Source organism: Staurois parvus, unplaced genomic scaffold, assembly GCF_062004578.1.
Source record: "Staurois parvus isolate SC_StPar_1 unplaced genomic scaffold, SC_StPar_1.0 ptg000089l, whole genome shotgun sequence".
Classification (NCBI taxonomy): Eukaryota; Metazoa; Chordata; class Amphibia; order Anura; family Ranidae; genus Staurois; species Staurois parvus.
The window spans coordinates 2,995,724-3,016,227 of NW_028317885.1; the positions used below are offsets into that span (position 1 = coordinate 2,995,724).

General features: G+C 40.9%; 1 protein-coding gene and 1 long non-coding RNA gene across 2 annotated transcripts in view; one reads left to right on the plus strand and one right to left on the minus strand.

The window, feature by feature from the left end:
• LOC149468343 (uncharacterized) overlaps positions 1-6,552 on the minus strand; it is a 91,783-nt gene extending 85,231 nt beyond the window's left edge. The window contains exon 1 of the long non-coding RNA XR_016311752.1: positions 6,362-6,552. This is a non-coding gene — a long non-coding RNA (uncharacterized LOC149468343). The remainder of the gene's footprint in view (positions 1-6,361) is intronic.
• SHC4 (SHC adaptor protein 4) overlaps positions 1-20,504 on the plus strand; it is a 125,079-nt gene that overhangs the window by 83,842 nt on the left and 20,733 nt on the right. Inside the window, exons 6-7 of the mRNA XM_089670324.1 lie at positions 1,368-1,419; positions 10,030-10,147. Coding sequence (XP_089526450.1) covers positions 1,368-1,419; positions 10,030-10,147 — 170 coding nt within the window. The remainder of the gene's footprint in view (positions 1-1,367; positions 1,420-10,029; positions 10,148-20,504) is intronic.

The following is a 20,504-nucleotide window of genomic DNA, read 5'->3' on the forward strand; positions in this document are numbered from 1 at the left end:
GAAAACTGAGCCAAGCCGAGAGGAACTACGATGTGGGAGATAGGGAACTGTTAGCGATTAAAATAGCCTTCGAAGAACGGAGGTATCTCTTGGAAGGAGCCAGCCACCCAATTATGATTTTCACAGATCATAAAAATCTGCAGTATCTAAGGTCCGCCAAGCGCCTAAGACCTTGGCAGGCTAGATGGGCTTTATACTTCTCCAGGTTTAACTTCCACATAACCTACCGCCCAGGATCCAAGAACGGGAAGGCAGATGCCCTTTCCCGCACCCAGAGGAGCCTTCTCCCCCCCAACACCATTTTGTCAGCCCAAAATCTTCTGCTGATCCAACCCAGCCTAAAGTCTTTGATCAAGCAAGCTTCTGCACTATGCCCTGAACCTGAACAAAATTTGCTTAGAAGGAAGGATGGCCTTCTGTGGCACAAGGAAAAAATCTTTGTACCCCAAGAAGTGAGGTCTTAAGTGTTAGGGCTTTTCATGACCATCAACTGGCTGGACACTTTGGAGCCCGTAAGACAATGAAACTAATCCAGCGATCCTTCTGGTGGCCCAATCTGAATCATGACTGTAGAGCTTATGTGAAGTCGTGCACAGTGTGTCTGCGGAACAAGGGAGACAAAGCCAAGGCCTGGGGGTTGCTGAGGCCCCTGCCCATTCCTGATCGTCCCTGGGAGATGGTCGCAATGGACTTCATTGTGGCACCAAGGGGACACAATTTCTCCCAATGAGACCCAAAGATGGGAAACCCAATGACACCAATGATGAGGCATGATTTCTCCCATTGACACCAATGTTGGGGCACAATTCCTCCCACTGACACCAAAGATGGGGCATTGTTTTTTCCAACTGACGTTTGGACCTTTTCTGCTCTCAGAAGATACAGCCTGAAGGATAGTAAACTTTGTTTAGAAAGTTTGGAGACCCCTGCATTAGAAGAATGGACAAGTGAGAACATACCAAATTTGCAATGCAGAAGGCTCCCCAGCAGCTTATATTCTGCTCTACTTCCCTACCCTCCAGTGGTGAACTGTCCCTCCATGTCCTCATGTCCAATGTAGGGGAATAGCCTCTGCATTGGCCTTTATGACATCAGAGGGCAATCGACCGCTGGAGCACAGGGGAGAAAAGTCTGCTGAGTGGAAGATTAGTATGTAAAAGTGCTTTTTTTGCAGCCCCCAAGACCTAAACAAGCATTTAACTCATACAATGGAGGGGCAGCCCCACTGCATGGGAGGATTTTTTTCTTTTCCTTGAGTTCAGCTTTAACAAAACTGAACACCAGAAAAGTCACAAGGAAATGTTTGTATTTATTTTTAATATATATGTTTCATTATATAATATTTAATATGTTTATTTTTATTTTAGGACACCACTGATTATGTTGCTTACGTAGCCAAAGATCCAGTTAACCAAAGAGGTATGACTGTAATTAGTGCTCACTTTACAGTCACAAATTGCGCATTTCATTAAATGAGACTCTACCCTAAACCAATCATTTTGTTCTGGGTGGAAGCGGTCTGTGACTTCTTGTGCATAGTTCTATTTTGCTTTGAAATCCTATGGTATAGATCCATAGCTGGAAAGATAACCTGTCACTTCCCTTCATTTGCTGCTCTTCATTTGGGAGATGGACAACCTTTATCTGTGAAGAGTGGTGGGAGGAGGAAGGAGAATACCGTTTTCTTTTTCCCTCATATTTTATATTAAAAGTATCATGCATGTTTTGGGAAAAGGGAATGTCACTCTAATGTACTGATTTGGGCATTGTCTTCCTTTAAAAATACATTGAGGGAAACAAGAATGTAATAACTGTTTTATTATGTTGATCTAGATAATCCTCTAGTGTTTGTAGATTATGTATCTACACAAAGCTGGTCATATTCAGATTTGTGCAAATTGATTTTGCTTATCTCTGTTTATCAGATAAGAGATCACTGCTGATTGGTTTCTGTGGCCATAGTACAGAGTATAGTTTGGGCCATAGGCAGCTTGATAAAAGCAAATGATTGACTAAACAGCAGGTGTAACGTTTTGGGCCATTTCTTGTGCTAGAAGGCAATATTGAGCACACCTGGTAATCTAAGGAGCTAAAAAAATGCAGCAGTTCATTTTGCAGCTTGCTGGATAGTGTCCCTGTGTGCAGGCCCCAGTCTTGCACTTTGCTATGTAGATCAGTAAAGGATAAACAGTATGGTGTCTGAGCCCCACCAAAAAATAACATAACGTTATCCATTAAAATTACCTGTAAATTTGTTTTGTGTGAATAAGGCAAAATCAAGTATTTCCCACTATATTCTCTGCAGTTTGAATGTGTGACTGTGAAAATACCCCATTATAGCCATTAGATGGCAGTATGGAGCACACATAGTTCCTAAGACCATCAGCTCCATTTAGTGGCTACAATGCATTATGACCAATAGATGGTTTTAACTTGTTTTTTGTTTTTTTTTAAGCGACTTTACTATCGCTTTAAATAAAAGTTTAACTACTTGCCCTCCAGAGGATTTACCCCCCTTCCTGACCAGGCCATTTTTGTGTGATACGGCGCTGCGTTACTTTAACTAACAATTGCGCAGTCATGCAACACTGCAACCAAATTAAACTGATGTCCTTTTTCCCCCACAAATAGAGCTTTTTTCGGTGGGATTTGATCGCCTGTGCGGTTTTAATTTTTTGCACTATAAAAAAAAAAAAAGATGGTCAATTTTGAGAAACAAACAATATTTTGGACTTTTTGCTATTAAACATGTCCAGTGAAAACATTTAAAAAATCAAATTTCGTCATAAATTTAGGCCAAAATGTATTCTGCTACATGTCTTTGCTAAAACAAAATCCCAGTATGTGTAAATTAATTGGTTTAAGTGAAAGGTATAGCAACTACAAATGGTATAAATACTGGATCAGCGACTTATAGCGGGACTGTGGCTGGCATTCTAACACTGGGGGAGACTGACTAACTGTCACTGATCTGTGCTAATAAAAAGCACTGACACTGTACTAATGACACTGGGCATGAAGGGCTTAACATCTGGGGCAATCAAAGGGTTAACTGTGTGCTGTTTTACTGTGTGTTGTGTGTGTGCTTTACACTGTAAGTACGCTGCTTTGTATGGTTTTGATATGCAATAGCATACAAAGCAGTGTGCAGAAGCTTACAGGTGAGAGATTTGTATTGTTTACATACAGGTCTCTCCCCCGTCCGTGACACATGATGATCAGCGGGTGAGGCTGCCAATGGCGGCACGGATAGAGCACGTTCGCGGCTCACGCACGCCTCCTACCTGGAAATGCAAAATCACGTGTATATATACATGATTTTGCACACCACTGCCACCCTATAGCAGTATTTTTGCTATAGGGCAGGGGTAAGCTGCTAATTGGAAATTTATAGTGATATTAAACCTTTTGGGTTTTTTAATGTGTTTTTTTTTTTTTTTAATTAAAATAACAAACATGTCTATACTTACCTGCTCTGTGTAATGGTTTTGCACAGAGCGGCCCATATCCTCCTCTTCTGGGGTCCCCTGCTGGCCCCGCCTCTTCAGCAGCTTTCCATTGAGTCACCTGTGTGGGCTTGCTCCCAAGCTGCCCTGTCTGCCTCTATTGACATAGAGCAGGCAGGTCGGCCTTGCTAAACCTAAACCCCGGACCCTGCATTCACTATATCTGGTCTCTAACAGTACACACAACATGGAAATGCAATTATTTTAGTAAATATAAACTGCTAAATACCTTTTCTCATTAGCAGTTAGAGCAGTCTTGTGACTTCAGCAGAGCACTGGTTAAAGCTTGTAGGAGGAGTTTTCATTCTGCTCTAGGAGGATGTGAAACCCTTGACCCTCTGTCTTGACAGTGCTGATTGGCCCTGTGCTAATCACATGCACTCTCCCAAGAACAAAAAAAAATATCTCTAGCAATACACACCAAACTGAGCATGTGCATGTGACTACGAATTTGGTCTGCATCAGGTGGTCATTTCAACAAGAGGAGGGGCAGAGAAGAAAGGATCAAGCAGCCTTTTTAAACAATGCAGAGGATTAACTCCTTAGATTCCACAGTGAGTATAACCAGCATGCTTTACTGCATACACAGAATGATTTTATTGTTGTGGGTTTAGTAACACTTTAAGGCTTTAGAACCACTTTACTATGCTCCCCGCTGCCATCTAAGGCTCATATACCAGTACTTTCAGGATTGCAGAGAATATAGCTAGAGAACATTCGATTTTGCCCCGTTGACACAAAATTGTGCATTTTTGATGGACGAACAGCTTAATAAATGTTTCATAAACACACCCCTAAGTGTGGTCAATACAATTTTACCTAAAAGTATATCTTTAGGGTTAGAACAATATGTTTCAATTTAGCTTTGGATAAAGTGTTGAAGGGTTAGAACTCATGTAATGTTTTATTGCTGTCTGCATGGGATGTACAGGTCCTGTTCCATGTATACCTGTGAAGGCCGTCCAATTCATGTCAATTGGGACACAGTGGCTACACAGCCGCTGCTCTGTGTGGGTGTGGGTGCGTGTCTCCGAATACAGACAGTTTGAGGACATGCACATGCAGGAGGCAGGAGGGTGCTGACAGGGTCACCCGCAAAGCAAATTTCTGTGGGTCAATCTGGAACTGACCGAAATTTTCTCTGTGAATGGCCATCTTTAGGACAACAGAGTCACACCCCTCTATGCTGTGAAGAAGAAGCGAGGAGGAGGATTCTGTAATGCTGTCTTATTTCCATTGTTCTATACAGTAGGGTTAGTAGCATTTTCACCCTGAAGACTGGAAGTGTGTTACTGGTAGAATCACTCTCTCATCATGGACTGGAAGCAGATAGGTGATCTAGCTGAATTGATTGAAGTAGGAGGAAAGTCAGGTCACCATGCTGGTTCTACCGTCTGGCAGGGCAGCATCAATCTCTGGACTAAATAGACAGCAACACCAGTTCTTTGACAGGTGAAACACCTCCTATATATGTATTTCAATTGTGTTTCTGTGATATACAAAGTGGAAATCCTTTGAAGCTTGTCACTTGAAGTTAAAGAAAGATCATGAGCTCCTTTGGGGCAGAGTCATGAGTTTATCATGCGTTTGGCGGGAGCTCAGGGAAATAGTTGATTGGTGGATCTGATAGGTGGAGACCCTCACTTCGACATTGAGGAAAATTGTTTTCTAGCAACAACCCAATGGTCAACATAATGATTCTCATTATATACTATGGGACTCATTCACACCTGAGTGTCCTGTTGCTCAAAGCTCAAAAAAAGAACATGACCTCTTTTGGGGCAGAGTCATGAGTTTTTTGTGCATTTGGTGGGATCTGATAGGTAGACATGTGCGATTCGGTTCATTTGCATTCATTTTTCAGACTAAAATTTCATTTTTGGAGATTTGGAGGCATCTGTATTTCCGCATGGACAAAGAAACTAACGGAAACTAATCCGAATAATGTTATAACGAAAAAAAAAACCCAAATGTATTCGTTCAATCCCTCAATTCAGATTACGTCATTTTCAGATTCTTACGAAAATGATCCAATTCATTGTGATTAGCTGTGGTTGTTAAGGAGTGGGCAGCCACTGCGCCCTTAACAACCATAACTCATCTGCTGTCAGTGGGATTCCCCGCTGTCAGCAAAATGTAAACAACATAAAAAAAACAACATGGGGGTCCCCACAATCCTTACCAGGCCCTTCAGGTCTGATATGGATTTTGAGGGGAACCCCATGCCAAAATAAAAAAAAACAAAAAACCATGAAGGGGTCCCCTCCAAAATCCTTTCCAGACCCTTATGCAGCCCGGAAGGCCAGGAAAAGAGCCCCCCCCCCCCCCTCGAACCATACCAGGCCACATGCCCTCAACATATGGGGCGCCGTGGGGCACTTTGTCCCTATGTTTCACAAGGGGGTCCCAGATCCTGGCCCTCCCCCATGTGAATGAGTGTGGGGCACATAGTACCCCTACTCATTCACCAAAAAAAGAAAGAAACACCAAGACAGTTTTTTTTACAAAAAAAACAAAAAATAAATGTCCCCCAAAGTATATCCGATGATGAACACCAAAAAAAAAAAACAAAACCCGACATGTCCCATCCAGGGACACATGCCTGAATGATAGGTAAAGGAGAGGTGGAGACCCGCATATTCCACGCTCAACTTGGGGGATTCCTATTGTATCCGAAGGGACCCATTCACACCTATGCATCGTGTCACTTGAAACTTGAGGCTCAAACCTCAGAAAAGTGCATGAGCTTGTTTGGGGCAGAGCTGTGCAGTTTTGGTCCCTAGAGACTTAAAAAAAAAAAAAAAAGCCCCTGCAAGGGAATGTCATAATATGCTAGCACATTATGTAAAAGGTACCTTAAAACGAAGCCCCCCAGCGGCACACTGTCACCACTGCAGAGGCTTCCATCTTCAACCAGTCTTACTTCTGGAATCACGAGCTCTGGCCGTCTGACAGGCCGGGCCGTGATGACGTCACTCCCACGCATGTGTGCAAGAGTCCCGAGCCACAGCACAGTACTTATGTACGTTCCTTCAGAGCTCATGTGCCGCTTCTAAAAAAAAAAAAAGGAGAGAGCATCTTCTAAATGGTGCACAGTTAGGAGATATTCATTTTATCTACAGGAGTTTACTAACACTTTAATAAGATCACCTGAAAGCGGAGCTCCACCCAAAAGGGGAAGTTCCACTTTAAGCCTTTGTCCCCCGCTCCCCATTAAGGATTGGCACCTTTGAGGTGCCGATACCCGAATTTGACAGGTACCCGCTCCCACTTCCACTGCGATCGCATAGGTGATTGGAAGCAGAAGTTGTACTCTCCCCCTCCCTCCCCGTAGTCTTCTGGGACACTTGACAGGTCCCAGAAGACTACAGGGCCATTCACAAAGTGCAGCACATGCGCAGTGGGCACCCGGCTGTGAAGCAGCAAGCTTTCACAGCCAAGTGCCCACACTAAAGATGCCGGCGCCAGGGAGAGAAGACGGCTGGTGAAACCAACAGTGGTGAGGAGACCGCTGGACCGAGGGACAGGTGAGTGGCTGTATTTTAAAAGTCAGCAGCTACAGTTTTTGTAGCTGCTGACTTTTTTTTTTCAGGTGGAACTCCGCTTTAAAAAACGTGCATTTTTTTGCCCTTTTTTCTTTTTATACTTCAACATTTTTATTGAAAAATTGGTATACAGTAGAATAAAAAAAATATAGCAGCAATTGCTACCTACATGGTGAAATGGAGTGCAGAATCGTATTCATAGAACAGTTAAGCGTATGAAAGAAAAACATGATATGTAAAAAGAACACCATCTCAACCACGTAGCAAGCTGCCCATTAATCAATGAACCCAGATAATGCAACAGAAATGTACCAAAAGTATACAAACAATTCAAGAGAAGAGAAAAAGGAATTAAGAAGAAAAAAAACAAAATGACGAAGAAAAAAAAGGGGAGGGGGGGGGAATACCAAAGGGGGAGAGGAGATAGGGAGGGTCTGCTGCAGTACTGTTAAGATATAGAAATATAACTGATCCACGGTTGCCACGTCACCTCAAATCTAGAGACATCATTTTTGACAATGCTTGTAAGTTTATCGTTTACCATTATCCAATTAAGTTTTTGTTTAACCCCGTCTAGCGGGATCAGTGATTGTCTCCAACTTCTAGCTACGGTAATGCGTGCCGCCAGTAAGAGGTATAAAATTAATTTAGTTGATTTTTTGGGAACGTCAGCGGGTAGCAAATGAAATAACGCCACTTCCGGAGATCTACGAATATTAATTCCTGTTACCGAATAGATAAAATTAAACATTCGGATCCAGAACCTGTTCACTACCGGGCATTTCCACCAGATATGGAACATAGTTCCCTCTTGTCCACAGCGTCGGAAGCAACTAGGTGATACAGAAGGGTACATTTTAGCATGGCGCGTAGGAACCAGATACCAGCGAAGTAGCGTTTTATAGTTGGATTCGATAAGAACCGTATTGATCGAAATCTTTGATAAAGTATGTGCCGCCTGCCTCCAAGTATCCAGGTCCAACGAGCGATTCAAATCCCCCTCCCATTGAGTCATATAAGATAATTTTGTGAGTGGATCAACAAGGGAAGCATAAAGAATGGACAAACGACCCCTCATCATTCCAGTTGCCCCACAGGAGACCTCTAAGGGAGTGAGTGAGCACCCATTTTTCTTTTACCAACTACCTTTCCATTGTCTAAAACCCTGGTGCCCAACCCAGTCCCTAGGTATATGATATGTGGCCCTCAGCAGTCTTTTTTTCTAAACTGAACTCATACTGCCATCTAATGGACAATGATAGAGCATCTCTTCTAGAGGAAATGTCACATTGTTCCCATTTTCTTTCAACATGCTACTGTAAATTTGCTCCAAAATCTTTATTGTTATGGCTTATTATACCTATAGATTTGTATCTATTTTATATATACATCGAAGGTTATATTCCAAGCAGGACACTTGGTGTGTTTGAACTAAACTGCGATTAAATAAATATAGTATCACTCCTAATAATACAACTGACAGCTGCTATTTGAATATCAATCTGGCTATTTTTAACAGAAGTATTGTTTTCTATGACTGAAGGGCTTCAGAAAAGTTGGGACTGATTTTCCTTTGACAGATGTCAGTGTTATTTGTTTATTGTACCTTTCAAAGAAAACAAATCCAAATGATTTCTCAGAGCGTATTCCCACCAGATGTGCAGCCATGCACTTTGCTGCATTTTCTATTGTTTTCCCTGGAATATGTTCACACCAAATATGCTGCAGGCTACAGTTAGGTCAATTCAAATGCAGCCTTAAAAAATAAAACCTAAAGTATCTAAAATATGTGTTAGTGCACATCAACACAATGAGAAGATTGGCCAAAAAGGTGGAAATTGCAGTTCAATGTTTCTAAATGTAAAATAATGCACCTAAAGAAAAAAGAATCCCTTGAGAGAGTACAACATTGAGCGTACATTGTTGGCCAGCACTACAGAGGAAAAGGATTTGGAGGTACTTATTTCAGATGATTGCAAAATGAGCAAACAGTGTGCCCAGGCAATGGGAAAAGCGAATAGAATTCTAGGATGCATCAGTAGAGGAAGGAGGTCCTGATTCCCCTATACAGATTTTTAGTTAGACCTCATCTAGAATACTGTGTCCAGTTCTGGAGACCTCACTTACAAAAAGATATTTATAAGATAGAACGAGTCCAGAGACGGGTAACAAAAATGGTGAAAGGTCTGGGGGATAAAATATATGAAGCGCGAATTCAGGAACTTAAAATGTCCAGTCTGGAGGAAAGAAGGGAAAGGGGAGACATGACTGAAACCTTTAAATACATCAAGGGGGTGAATAAGTTTCAGGAGGGCAGGATTTTCAACAAGAAACCAAAATCAAGAACACGGGGACATGGCCTTAAACTAACTGGAGGAAAGTTGAAAACTAATCTCAGAAAATACTATTCTACTGAAAGAGTAGTTGATGCTTGGAATAAACTTCCAGCAGAGGTAGCGAGCCAGTCAACAGTAAATATCTTCAAACATGCTTGAGACAAGCATAGATCTATACTCAGACAAAAAAGTTAACAAAAAAAAAAACAAAAATCAACCCCCCCAAAAAAACAAAAATCAACCCCCCCCCAAAAAAAACACCCCCAAAAAGCAGAAAAAAAAGGCAGACTCGATGGACCACTCTGTCTTTTTCTGGCATCACTTTTCTATGTTTCTATTAGGGAAGTTGAAACTGGAGTGGACAGAATCTGGAGCGGCTGTGCATGGCAACCAATCAGCTTCTATCTTTTATTTTCAAAGCTTAATTAAAAAAAAATGAGGATAGAATCTGATTGGTTATCAGGCACTACTGCTCCAGATTTTGTCTGCTCCATTTAAAAGAAAACTCCCCTCAATGTGTGGTAACACAGGCAACCTGGCATGAACAAACTCTCAACTACTAACGTAAAATTTAAAATCATGTCTAATAATTTAAAAGGATAATTGCTATAATTTTAAATGGAGATGTTTTCCTTTTTTCAGCATGCCACATTTTAGAGTGCCCAAACAGCAAAGCCCAAGAAGTGATCAACACTATTGGACAAGCATTTGAATTGCGGTTTAAACAGTTTTTGAAAAGTCCATCCTTCAAAGATGAGAGGTGGGTCCTTGTGATTAATTATGGGCTGAGCTATTTCTCCTGTGAAACTACATGTACATTTGCTCTGTGTGAATGGGGGCAGCATGAATTGTATTAGGTTATCTCTCCAGGCTGAGTAATTTTAATTTATTAAGAATTCATATAGAATAGAGTGAATCAGGAAAATACAGCATTATGGTAAGTAGATGGAGCTGAGTATTACAGTAAATAGGTATTTATTCCCAATGGTTGTCAACTCCATCTGCTGGTCATAAAGTGGTATTTTTCCCGATTCACTCTATTCTAGAGGAATTATTATTATTATACATTATTTATAAAGCGCCAATGGTTCGCTCAGCGCCATACATTACAAAGGGGGACAGAACATTGACAGAACAAAACCAATACAATGCAAAACATGAGGGGATCGAGGGCCCTGCTCTTTCGAGCTTACAATCTAGGAGATGGAAAGCATTCAACCTGGAGAGAAACTAGCCTAATACTATTTGTTTCTGCCTCCCATTCACAGAGAACAAATGTGCATGCAGTTTCAAAATAGCTCTGCAATTTTCTTTTTATAACATCACCACTTGGTTTTATATTACTACTGTTTTTATTGATTTATATATTGGCATGATAATGGCATTTAGTAACTCGGAGAAAGACAAAGATTATTGCTATTTCTTTGATTGTTTGCTATAGCATGCAATGGTTTAGTATGGTATACATATACTGTACAATGATTGTTTACTATGCTGTACATTGATTGTGTCCAATGGCATATATAGATTGTTTACTATGATTGATATATATATATTACAATGATTGTTTACTATGGTGTACATATACTGTACAATGATTGTTTAATATGGCACACATTGATTGTTTATTATGGTATACATTGATTGTTTCCAATGGCATACCATGATTGTTTATTATGGAACACATTGATTGTTTCCAATGGCATACAATGATTGTTTACTATGGAACACATTGATTGTTTCCTATGGCATACATTGATTGATTATTTCCTATGGCATACAATGATTGTTTACTATGGTGTACATATAGTGTCACTATTGGTAGCATGAGGCGATACCTGGACCCTACAGAGGTTGCACAGGCAGTCCAACTCCTCAGGGATGGTACATCAATACGTGCCATTGCCAGAAGGTTTGCTGTGTCTCCCAGCACAGTCTCAAGAGCACAGAGGAGATTCTAGGAGACAGGCAGTTACTCTTGGAGAGCTGGATAGGGCCGTAGAAGGTCCTTAACCCATCAGCAGGACCAGTATCTGCTCCTTTGTGCAAGGAGGAACAAGATGAGCAGAGCCAGAGCCCTACAAAATGACCTCCAGTAGGCCACTGGTGTGAAAGTCTCTTACCAAACAATCAGAAACAGACTTCATGAGGGTGGCCTGAGGGCCCGATGTCCTCTAGTGGGTCCTGTGCTCACTGCCCAGCACTATAGCACGCGATTGGCATTTGCCATTGAACACCAGAATTGGCAGGTCTGCCACTGGTGCCTTGTGCTTTTCACAGATGAGAGCAGGTTCTGAAAAGAAAGAAAGGGTCTGAAGAAGCCGTGGAGAATGTTGTGCTGCCTGTAACATCATTCAGCATGACTGTTTTGGTGGTGGGTCAGTGATGGTCTGGGGAGCCATATCCATGGAGGGAAGCACAGACCTCTACAGGCTAGACAATGGCACCCTGACTGCCATTAGGTATTGGGATGAAAACTTTGGACCCATTGTCAGACCCTGTGCTGGTGCAGTGGGTCCTGGGTTCCTCGTGGTGCATGACAATGCCCGGCCTCATGTGGCAAGGATATGCAGGCCATTCCTGGAGGATGAAGGAATTGATACCATTGAATGGCCCCCACTCTCGCCTGACCTAAATCCAGTAGAACACCCCTGGGATATCATGTTTTGGTCCATCTGATGCCACCAGATTGCACCTGGTTGTCCAGATCTGGGAGGAAATACCCCAGGACACAATCCGTCATCTCATTAGGAGCATGCCCCTGCATTGTACGGGATGCATACAAGCACATGGGGGCCATACAAACTACTGAGTACCATTTTGAGTTGCTGCAGTGAAATGTCAGCAAAATGGACTATCCTGCTGCATGATTTTTTCACTCTGATTTTCGGGATGTCTTTGACTTCAGTCCTCTGTAGGTTTATAATTTTCATTTCCATCAAACGATGGGGCATCCTTACGTTCCTAACATTACCCAGTCCATATCAGTATAGATATCCAGCATGATATTTTTCCCCATTGAGATCTGATGTGTCTTCAGTGTTCCTTTAATTTTTTTGAGCCGTGTATATCTCTTTGTAACAAGATTTAGGTCTAGTGTCCCTAAATAAAGGTGCTAATTATGTCCATATATATATATATATATATATATATATATATATATATATATATATATATATATACACAGTGGGGATCGAAAGTTTGGGCACCCCAGCTAAAAATTTGTATTAATGTGCATAAAGAAGCCAGGGAAAGATGGAAAAATCTCCAAAAGGCATCAAATTACAGATTAGACATTCTTATAATATGTCAACAAAAGTTAGATTTTATTTCCATCATTTACACTTTCGAAATAACAGAAAACAAAAAAACGGCGTCTGCAAAAGTTTGGGCACCCTGCAGAGTTTATAGCATGCACTGCCCCCTTTGCAAAACTGAGACCTGCCAGTGTCATGGATTGTTCTCAATCATCGTCTGGGAAGACCAGGTGATGTCAATCTCAAAGGTTTTAAATGCCCAGACTTATCTGACCTTGCCCCAACAATCAGCACCATGGGTTCTTCTAAGCAGTTGTCTAGAAAACTGAAACTGAAAATAGCTGACGCTCACAAAGCTGGAGAAGGCTATAAGAAGATAGCAAAGCGTTTTCCGATGTCAATATCCTCTGTTCGGAATGTAATTAAGAAATGGCAGTCATCAGGAACAGTGGAAGTTAAAGCAAGATCTGGAAGACCAAGAAAAATATCGGACAGAACAGCTCGCAGGATTGTGAGAAAAACAATTCAAAACCCACGTTTGACTGCACGATCCCTCCAGAAAGATCTGGCAGACATTGGAGTTGTGGTACAATATTCCACTATAAAGAGATACTTGTACAAATATGGTCTTTATGGAAGAGTCATCAGAAGAAAACCTCTTCTACGTCCTCACCACAAAAATCATTGTTTGAACATTGCAAATGAACATATAGACAAGCCTGATGCATTTTGGAAACAACTTCTGTGGACCGATGAGGTTAAAATTGAACTTTTTGGCCGGAATGAGCAAAGGTACGTTTGGAGAAGAAGGGGCACAGAATTTAATGAAAAGAACCTCTGTCCAACTGTTAAGCATGGGGTTGGATCAATCATGCTTTGGGGTTGTGTTGCAGCCAGTGGCACAGGGAACATCTCACGAGTAGAAGGAAAAATGGATTCAATAAAATTTCAGCAAATTTTGGATGGTAACTTGATGCCATCTGTGGAAAAGCTGAAGTTAAAGAGAGGATGGCTTCTACAAATGGATAATGATCCTAAACACAGCTCGAAATCCACGGGGGATTACATCAAGAGGCGTTTTGCCATGGCCTTCACAATCTCCTGACCTCAACATAATTGAAAATCTATGGATAGACCTTAAAAGAGCAGTGCGTGACAGACAGCCCAGAAATCTCAAAGAACTGGAAGACTTTTGTAAGGAAGAATGGGCAAAGATACCTCAAACAAGAATTGAAAGACTCTTGGCTGGCTACAAAAAGCGTTTACAAGCTGTGATACTTGCCAAAGGGGGCAGTACAAGATATTAACTCTGCAGGGTGCCCAAACGTTTGCAGATGCCATTTTTTTGTGTTCTGTATATTTTGAAAGTGTAAATGATGGAAATAAAATCTAACTTTTGTTCACATATTATAAGAATGTCTAATCTGTAATTTGATGCCTTTTGGAGATTTTTCCATCTTTCCTTGGCTTCTTTATGCACATTAATACAAATTTTTAGCTGGGGTGCCCAAACTTTCGATCCCCACTGTATATATATATTTACCCAGTGTTCAGTTAAATGAGTATACCCCTTTTGAAAAGTAAGATTTTATTCAATATCTCAATGAACATAAGAACAGTTTCCAAAATGTTGACAAAACTGAGGGTCATTATTATTATTCAGTATTTATAAAGCGCCAATAGTTCGCTCAGCGCTGTACATTGCAAAGGGGGACAGAACATGTGACAGAACAATACCAATACAATGCAAAACATGAGGGGATCGAGGGCCCTGCTCTTTCGAGCTTACAATCTAGGAGTCATAGAACGTTTGTTTAGCTCATTACATGAAAGTAAGGTTACTAATATAACTTAGATTACAAAATCTTGAGTTTTACTCAAATTAGTTGATGCAAAAATAAATACACTCCAAAACAAAAACTACTGCATCTAGTATTTTGTATGAACTCCATGATTTGTGAGGACAGCACCAAGTCTTCTAGGCATGGAATGAACAAGTTGGAGACATATTGCAATATCGATCTTTTTCCATTCTTCAAGAACGACCTCTTTTAGAACCTGGATGCTGATGGAGAGTGATGCTCAACTTGTCTCTTCAAAATTCCCCATTTGGGTTCAGATCAGGAGACATACTTGGCGACTGAATCACTTTCACCCTGAACTTCCTCAGAAATACATCAGTGGCCTTAGATGTGTGTTTTGGATCATTGTCATGTTGGAAAAGTATACGACAGCCAAGGGCACGGAGTGATGGTAGCATCTTCTCTTTCAATATAGAGCAGTACATCTGTGAATTCATGATAGCATCAATGAAATGCAGCTCCCCGAAACCAGCAGCACTCATGCAGCACCACAGAAGGACACTGCCACCACCATGTTTCACTGTAGGCACCATGCATTTTCTTTTTACTCCTCACCTTTGCGAGGCCATACCGTTTTGAAGCCATCAGTTTCAAAAACATTTATCTTGGTCTCATCATTCCAGGGCACAGAGTCCCAGTAGTCCTCTTCTTTTTCAGCATGGGACCTGGCAAATTCTAGGTGGGCTTTTTTGTACATGAGCATTAGGATAGGCTTCCCTTGTGGACGACAACCATGCATGTCATTCCTCTGTAGTGTACACTGTGTTGTGGCAAGAGAAACAATCACCCCAGTTTGGCTTTCTACTTCTTTAGCTAACTGCATTGAACTTGCATGGCGATTTTCTTTAACTCTTCTCATCAGAAGACACTCCTATCGAGGTGTTAATTTCAGTGGACAGTCTGGACATCTCTGTGAGATGGTTGCAGTTTCATCTTTGTTAAATTTTTGTATCACTTTTGCTACAGTATTCTGACTGATAAGTAAAGCTTTGCTGATCTTCTTGTAGCCTTCACCTTTCTTGTGTAAAGAAATTATTTTCTTTCTCATGCTTTGTGATCTTTCTCTTTTTCTGTTAAGTAATGCCCTTTTATAATCAATTGTCTGCTGGACACATGTTTAATGAATTAGACTCACCTGTAGTTGAATTCTTATTCATTAGGATTTTGTTATCTAAAATGTAGCTTTATTTCTAAGACATTCATGAATACATTTTTGCAACATGGTCTTGAATGAATTTGTTAGGACAAACACTTTTTTGTGTGTGCAAATTAACAAATCTTGTTTGCAAACAATAGCCCGCATTTGTGGGAGTATTTTGTAGTATAGGGTCCCACAGAAAATGTTGATTCAGAACGAATGAAAAGTAAAGGTTTTCTGACAAATCTGTTGGGGTATACTCATTTATGCTGAGCACTGTGTGTGTATGTATGTATGTATATATATATATATTATATAAACATATATGCAGTATGCATATACAAACATGACATTTTGATGACAATACTTCTTTAAGGGCAATTAACAAAGCGTAACGTATATCGGCAGTTGTACAAATTGAAAACATCCACATGTAAAGGGAAAGGAAATGCTTTTTCTCCCCTCGCGGTTCTGGGAAATAAAAGACAGACGTTTCCACTGAGGGTTTCATGGAGATGTTTTAGAGTGCTTGCCAATTAAAATAAACCATGTTTTTACTTGATCTTATGAAAAAAGACTTATCTTCCGAGGAGAATAGTGAAGGAAATGGAGAAATCCTTGGAGGTCGCAGTTTGTTGTAACGCAAGATGATAAGACGTTTTACATGAAAACTTCCAGATGTGGCAATTAACAAAAAATGACATTGACATCCTAACCTGGGGAGAAAATATGCGATAAAATAATATATGAAAGGGTTTGCGATGGAAAAGATACTGAGATGCACGCCACCAGTGGTGGAACCTTCAGTCACATTCCCCCAAAGTCATCAGTCATGCTTCTTCCCATGCCCCATTGAACAAAACCATCCACAAATCGAAAAGATCAGTTATTATCGTTCCCCTCCCCCAACTTCCTCCACATACTGCTTTTCTAGACAGTTCACATATCTCTCACAGAAGACAACTAAAACCATAAATCTCCTGAATAGTGTCTAAACTTTTTTCCTAATACAATTCAGGCCAGTGTATTTCTCATTATTTGTAGCAGATGATCATCATCAGCCATGATCTTGGTACCATTTTTTCAACGTTGGCAATTGGCTTTACTGTAAAAGTGATCATATTTACAGTGTTCAGAAGGGGTCCCCCCCCCTCCTGCTGCCGTCCACCACCATTCCTGGTCTCTGCTGTTCAAATGGAGAGCCTGGGACCTCGGAAAGCAGTTGGGTCAGCTGCCCACAGAGGTGATGGAGGAACATTGGATTCCCAATCACCTCTATGACAAATGAAGCCAGAAGCAAAAAGGATTTCGTAATTTCCAGTTTCAGATCTGTGTTTGATCAGCTGCCTTGGAGAGCATGGAGAACATCAGGGGTCTAACAGACCCCTGATGTCTCCATAAAAAAAGTAACTGCCACTGCCCAACACTAACACAGGGGGCTTTTCACCCCTTGTGATAGCAAAAAAGTTAAATGAAAAAGTAGTGAAAAGAATTCTATAAAATAAATAAAAATTAACAAAAAAAGCACCCCCATTCCTCCCTGCTCATGTGCAAAAGCAAACATGCATGGAGGTCCGGCACACATATGTAAACAGTGATTGGACCACAAATGTCAGGCATCACAGCAAACATTGGAGCAAGAGCAGTAATTCCAGCTTCATGGCTCACACTTTAACTTTAAACTGAAAACCTGTAGGATTTTAAAACATTGCCGATGGACAATTTTAGGTATTGAAGTTTTTTTGCCATTTCACAAGCATGACCAATTTGAAATCTTGACATGTTTGATATCTATTTACTTGATGCAACATCATAGTTTTTAACAAAAATATGGTATAATATTGTGTTTCGGTGCACTAGAATTCATTTAAGTATATTTTTCCTGAAAATTTGCATGTGATAAACTGGCTGTGCAAATATCATGTGACAAAAAATTGCAAAAGCCACCATTTTATTCTCCACAGCCTTTGCTTTCAGAAAATACAAAATGTTTCTAGTAAACAAATGCAGATTTTAACATGTATGTGCAAAATTAAGTGGTTAAAGTGACTCTGGTTTTAAAAAAATATTATATTCAAGTCTGTATTCTTAACTCAAAAAAGTCCCTTCTATTGCTCTCAGCCTCCTCCAAATCTCAAAATTCCATTTTTGCTGCTGTGATCTGACGACCTGAGGGTGGCTACCTTTTGTTCTCCATTGTCCACCTGTATGTAGGAACCTAGCCATTCTCTCTTGCTTTCTCCTGAGGTGGAATAGGTACTATGGACTATGGGATGTGTAGTGTGCATAGTGCCTTGTGCCCCGCACATTCCAAACAAACAGAAGTGAGGGGGAAAAGGAGAGGTTTAAGAACTCGCAAAGGATTTTACAATGAGGCAGTGAAACACAGTGAAAAATAGATTATGGGACCATTAAGTAGCAGAAGTGTATGGATTATTTTTGGAGAATAAGGATATTATTTAGTTCACTTTCAAGACTATGTACAGTATATTACCAAACCTTTTCTCATTTAAGAAGCATGTTTTTAGACTCATAGCCACCATTCTGCCCTAGAAAATGAATCTAAAGAATGTAAATATGAATTAGATTTGTGGCTTTGAGTCTAAAACACATATGTTTCACTTTAAATATGTTGTTCTGTTATACATATTAGTGATTGAGGAGAAAATGTTATGGCTTAGAGGACATGTTCACCCTCAATATGCTCTTATTGGATATAGATCCGACGCATTTCAACCACTCGGGTTGTTTTAATGACCAGAATAGTTTAAATGTGTACTGGATGTAATATAGGTTATCTATTTCAACCAGGGTGCCTTCAGGCTTCTTCAGGGGTGCCTTGGCAAAATGGCTAAAAATTACCCCAAATTTGTATACAGGTCAGCAGGTAGATCAATCCTGCCATTTAGTTGCACAAAGCCACAGGTTTTCATTGTGCACTTTTATGACCTTCTAGCTGCCGGCATCTTAACAACTAATGACATCATCAATTGATGAGGAGGACATAAATTTCATGCACTTGTTTGCCCCTCCTCTGCCCTTCACTGTTAGTACGGGGGTCACATTAGCAGAGTGAGGGAGAGAAAGTTTAAGAGACACACTGGGATACTAGTCAGTACCTGTGTGCAAAGGTATGTTTTCTTTGGAAGAATAAATCACCTCTACCGTTGGGTGTACTATGTGTGTGGATGTGTGTAGAATAGTTTTTTACGTTTTAAAATGGGGTGCCTTGAGAATGTGTGCAGTATTTAAAAGGGTGCCTTGAGATTATCCATAATTTTAAAGGGTGCCTTGACTGAAAAAAGGTTGAGAACCATTGATCTATATTACATCCAAGCCCCTTCTATTAACTGTAAGATAGAAATATTATTATCAAAACCAAGCTGTATTGAGGGATACATCCGCTTATAGGAACAAGGGAGCCCTGAAGAAAGTGAGGGTAAATGTCCCCAATGTGGTCATAGGTTGGCATTCTAGCCTGGCAAAAACTGTTCACACTAAACTACATCTATCAATCTAAGCTTCTGCTGGGGCTCCCCTTGTACTGCAAGTGTTAAATGCTTGTTTCATCTAGGCCAGTCTGTCTTAACTTTTCTACCCTTTAGAAACCATTGAAATAATTTTCAGGTCTCACGTTGCCCCTGATAAAGCCAGTTCATCAAGGGTCAGTGGGAAAAATGCCCCTTACATTGGAGATCTGTGGGAATAATGCACCATTACATAAAGCTAAAAAGATCAAAGTGGCTCTGCCAGGTGATGTGGGTCCTGGAACTATGCATGCACCATCAGATAGGAGGTCAATCAATTTGCCATTGCACAAAGACCCCTTTGCAGCCTCTGGAGGAACCCTGGTTGAGAATTGCTAATCGAAGTTGCGATGAATAAGATGAAATACTCACCTTGTTCCTGGCTCCCCTCTGATGCTCCTGGGATACAGGAGGGCCCTCAGTATTCTCATGTTCAATGGTTCTGCAATGTACATGATGGCATAAGAGAGGGGGCAGCAGCCCAACCAGCAAAGAGAAATGGTTTCAAGGGATGGCTTGTACAGCAGGGAAGCAGCCTGTGGAAGTGAAGAATCCGTATCTCACTATATTCATCACCCCCAGATTAAAATGAGGAAAGAACCTTTGCAGACTTTCTTACTGAAAGATCAAAGCCGAAGTTTAGCAAAAAATATTTTCCCTGCAGCTTTAATAACCTAACTTACCTGTAATGAAATATGTTCCACATCATGCTGGATCCTGTGAAGGGTGCCCAGTCCTCTTCCTGGTGCTAAACATTCGGTGATGGGCAGGTTAAGAGGCTCGGGTCTCCTGGCTGAAAGAAGAAGAAGCTTCAGACAGGGCCCCCCCCTCCTCCCCTACCATCCATTGGGAATAGCCCATGCATAGTATATGAGGTGGTATCAAAAAGTTTTGAGACTAGTTTTGTGACACACAAACAAATGGCAGCACAAGGCTGCACACAGAGTTACAGGTAGCACCGACCTTCATAAGTCAGTGTGCCAAAAGACATTGTGCTGTGTACATCGGGAACTGTGCAACTGGTGCTATTTTTACCATGTGCATTACCACCTCTGCTATTACATCATGGATAGGAAGTTAGCACAAAGAGCAAATGTGAAATTCTGCGTGAAACTTGGCAAATCATCCACAGAGACGACTGACATGATTCGGCAAGTTTACAACGATGCTGCAATGAGTCGTTTGTGGTGTTTTGAGTGGCACACATGCTTCAAGAGTTGAAGAACATCACTGAAAAATGACGAGTGATCAGGAAGACCTTCAATGAGTTCAACCCCCAAAAATCCCCTCTTCCAGAAGATGAAGAACCAGCTTAAAGGTCACAGTTTTGACA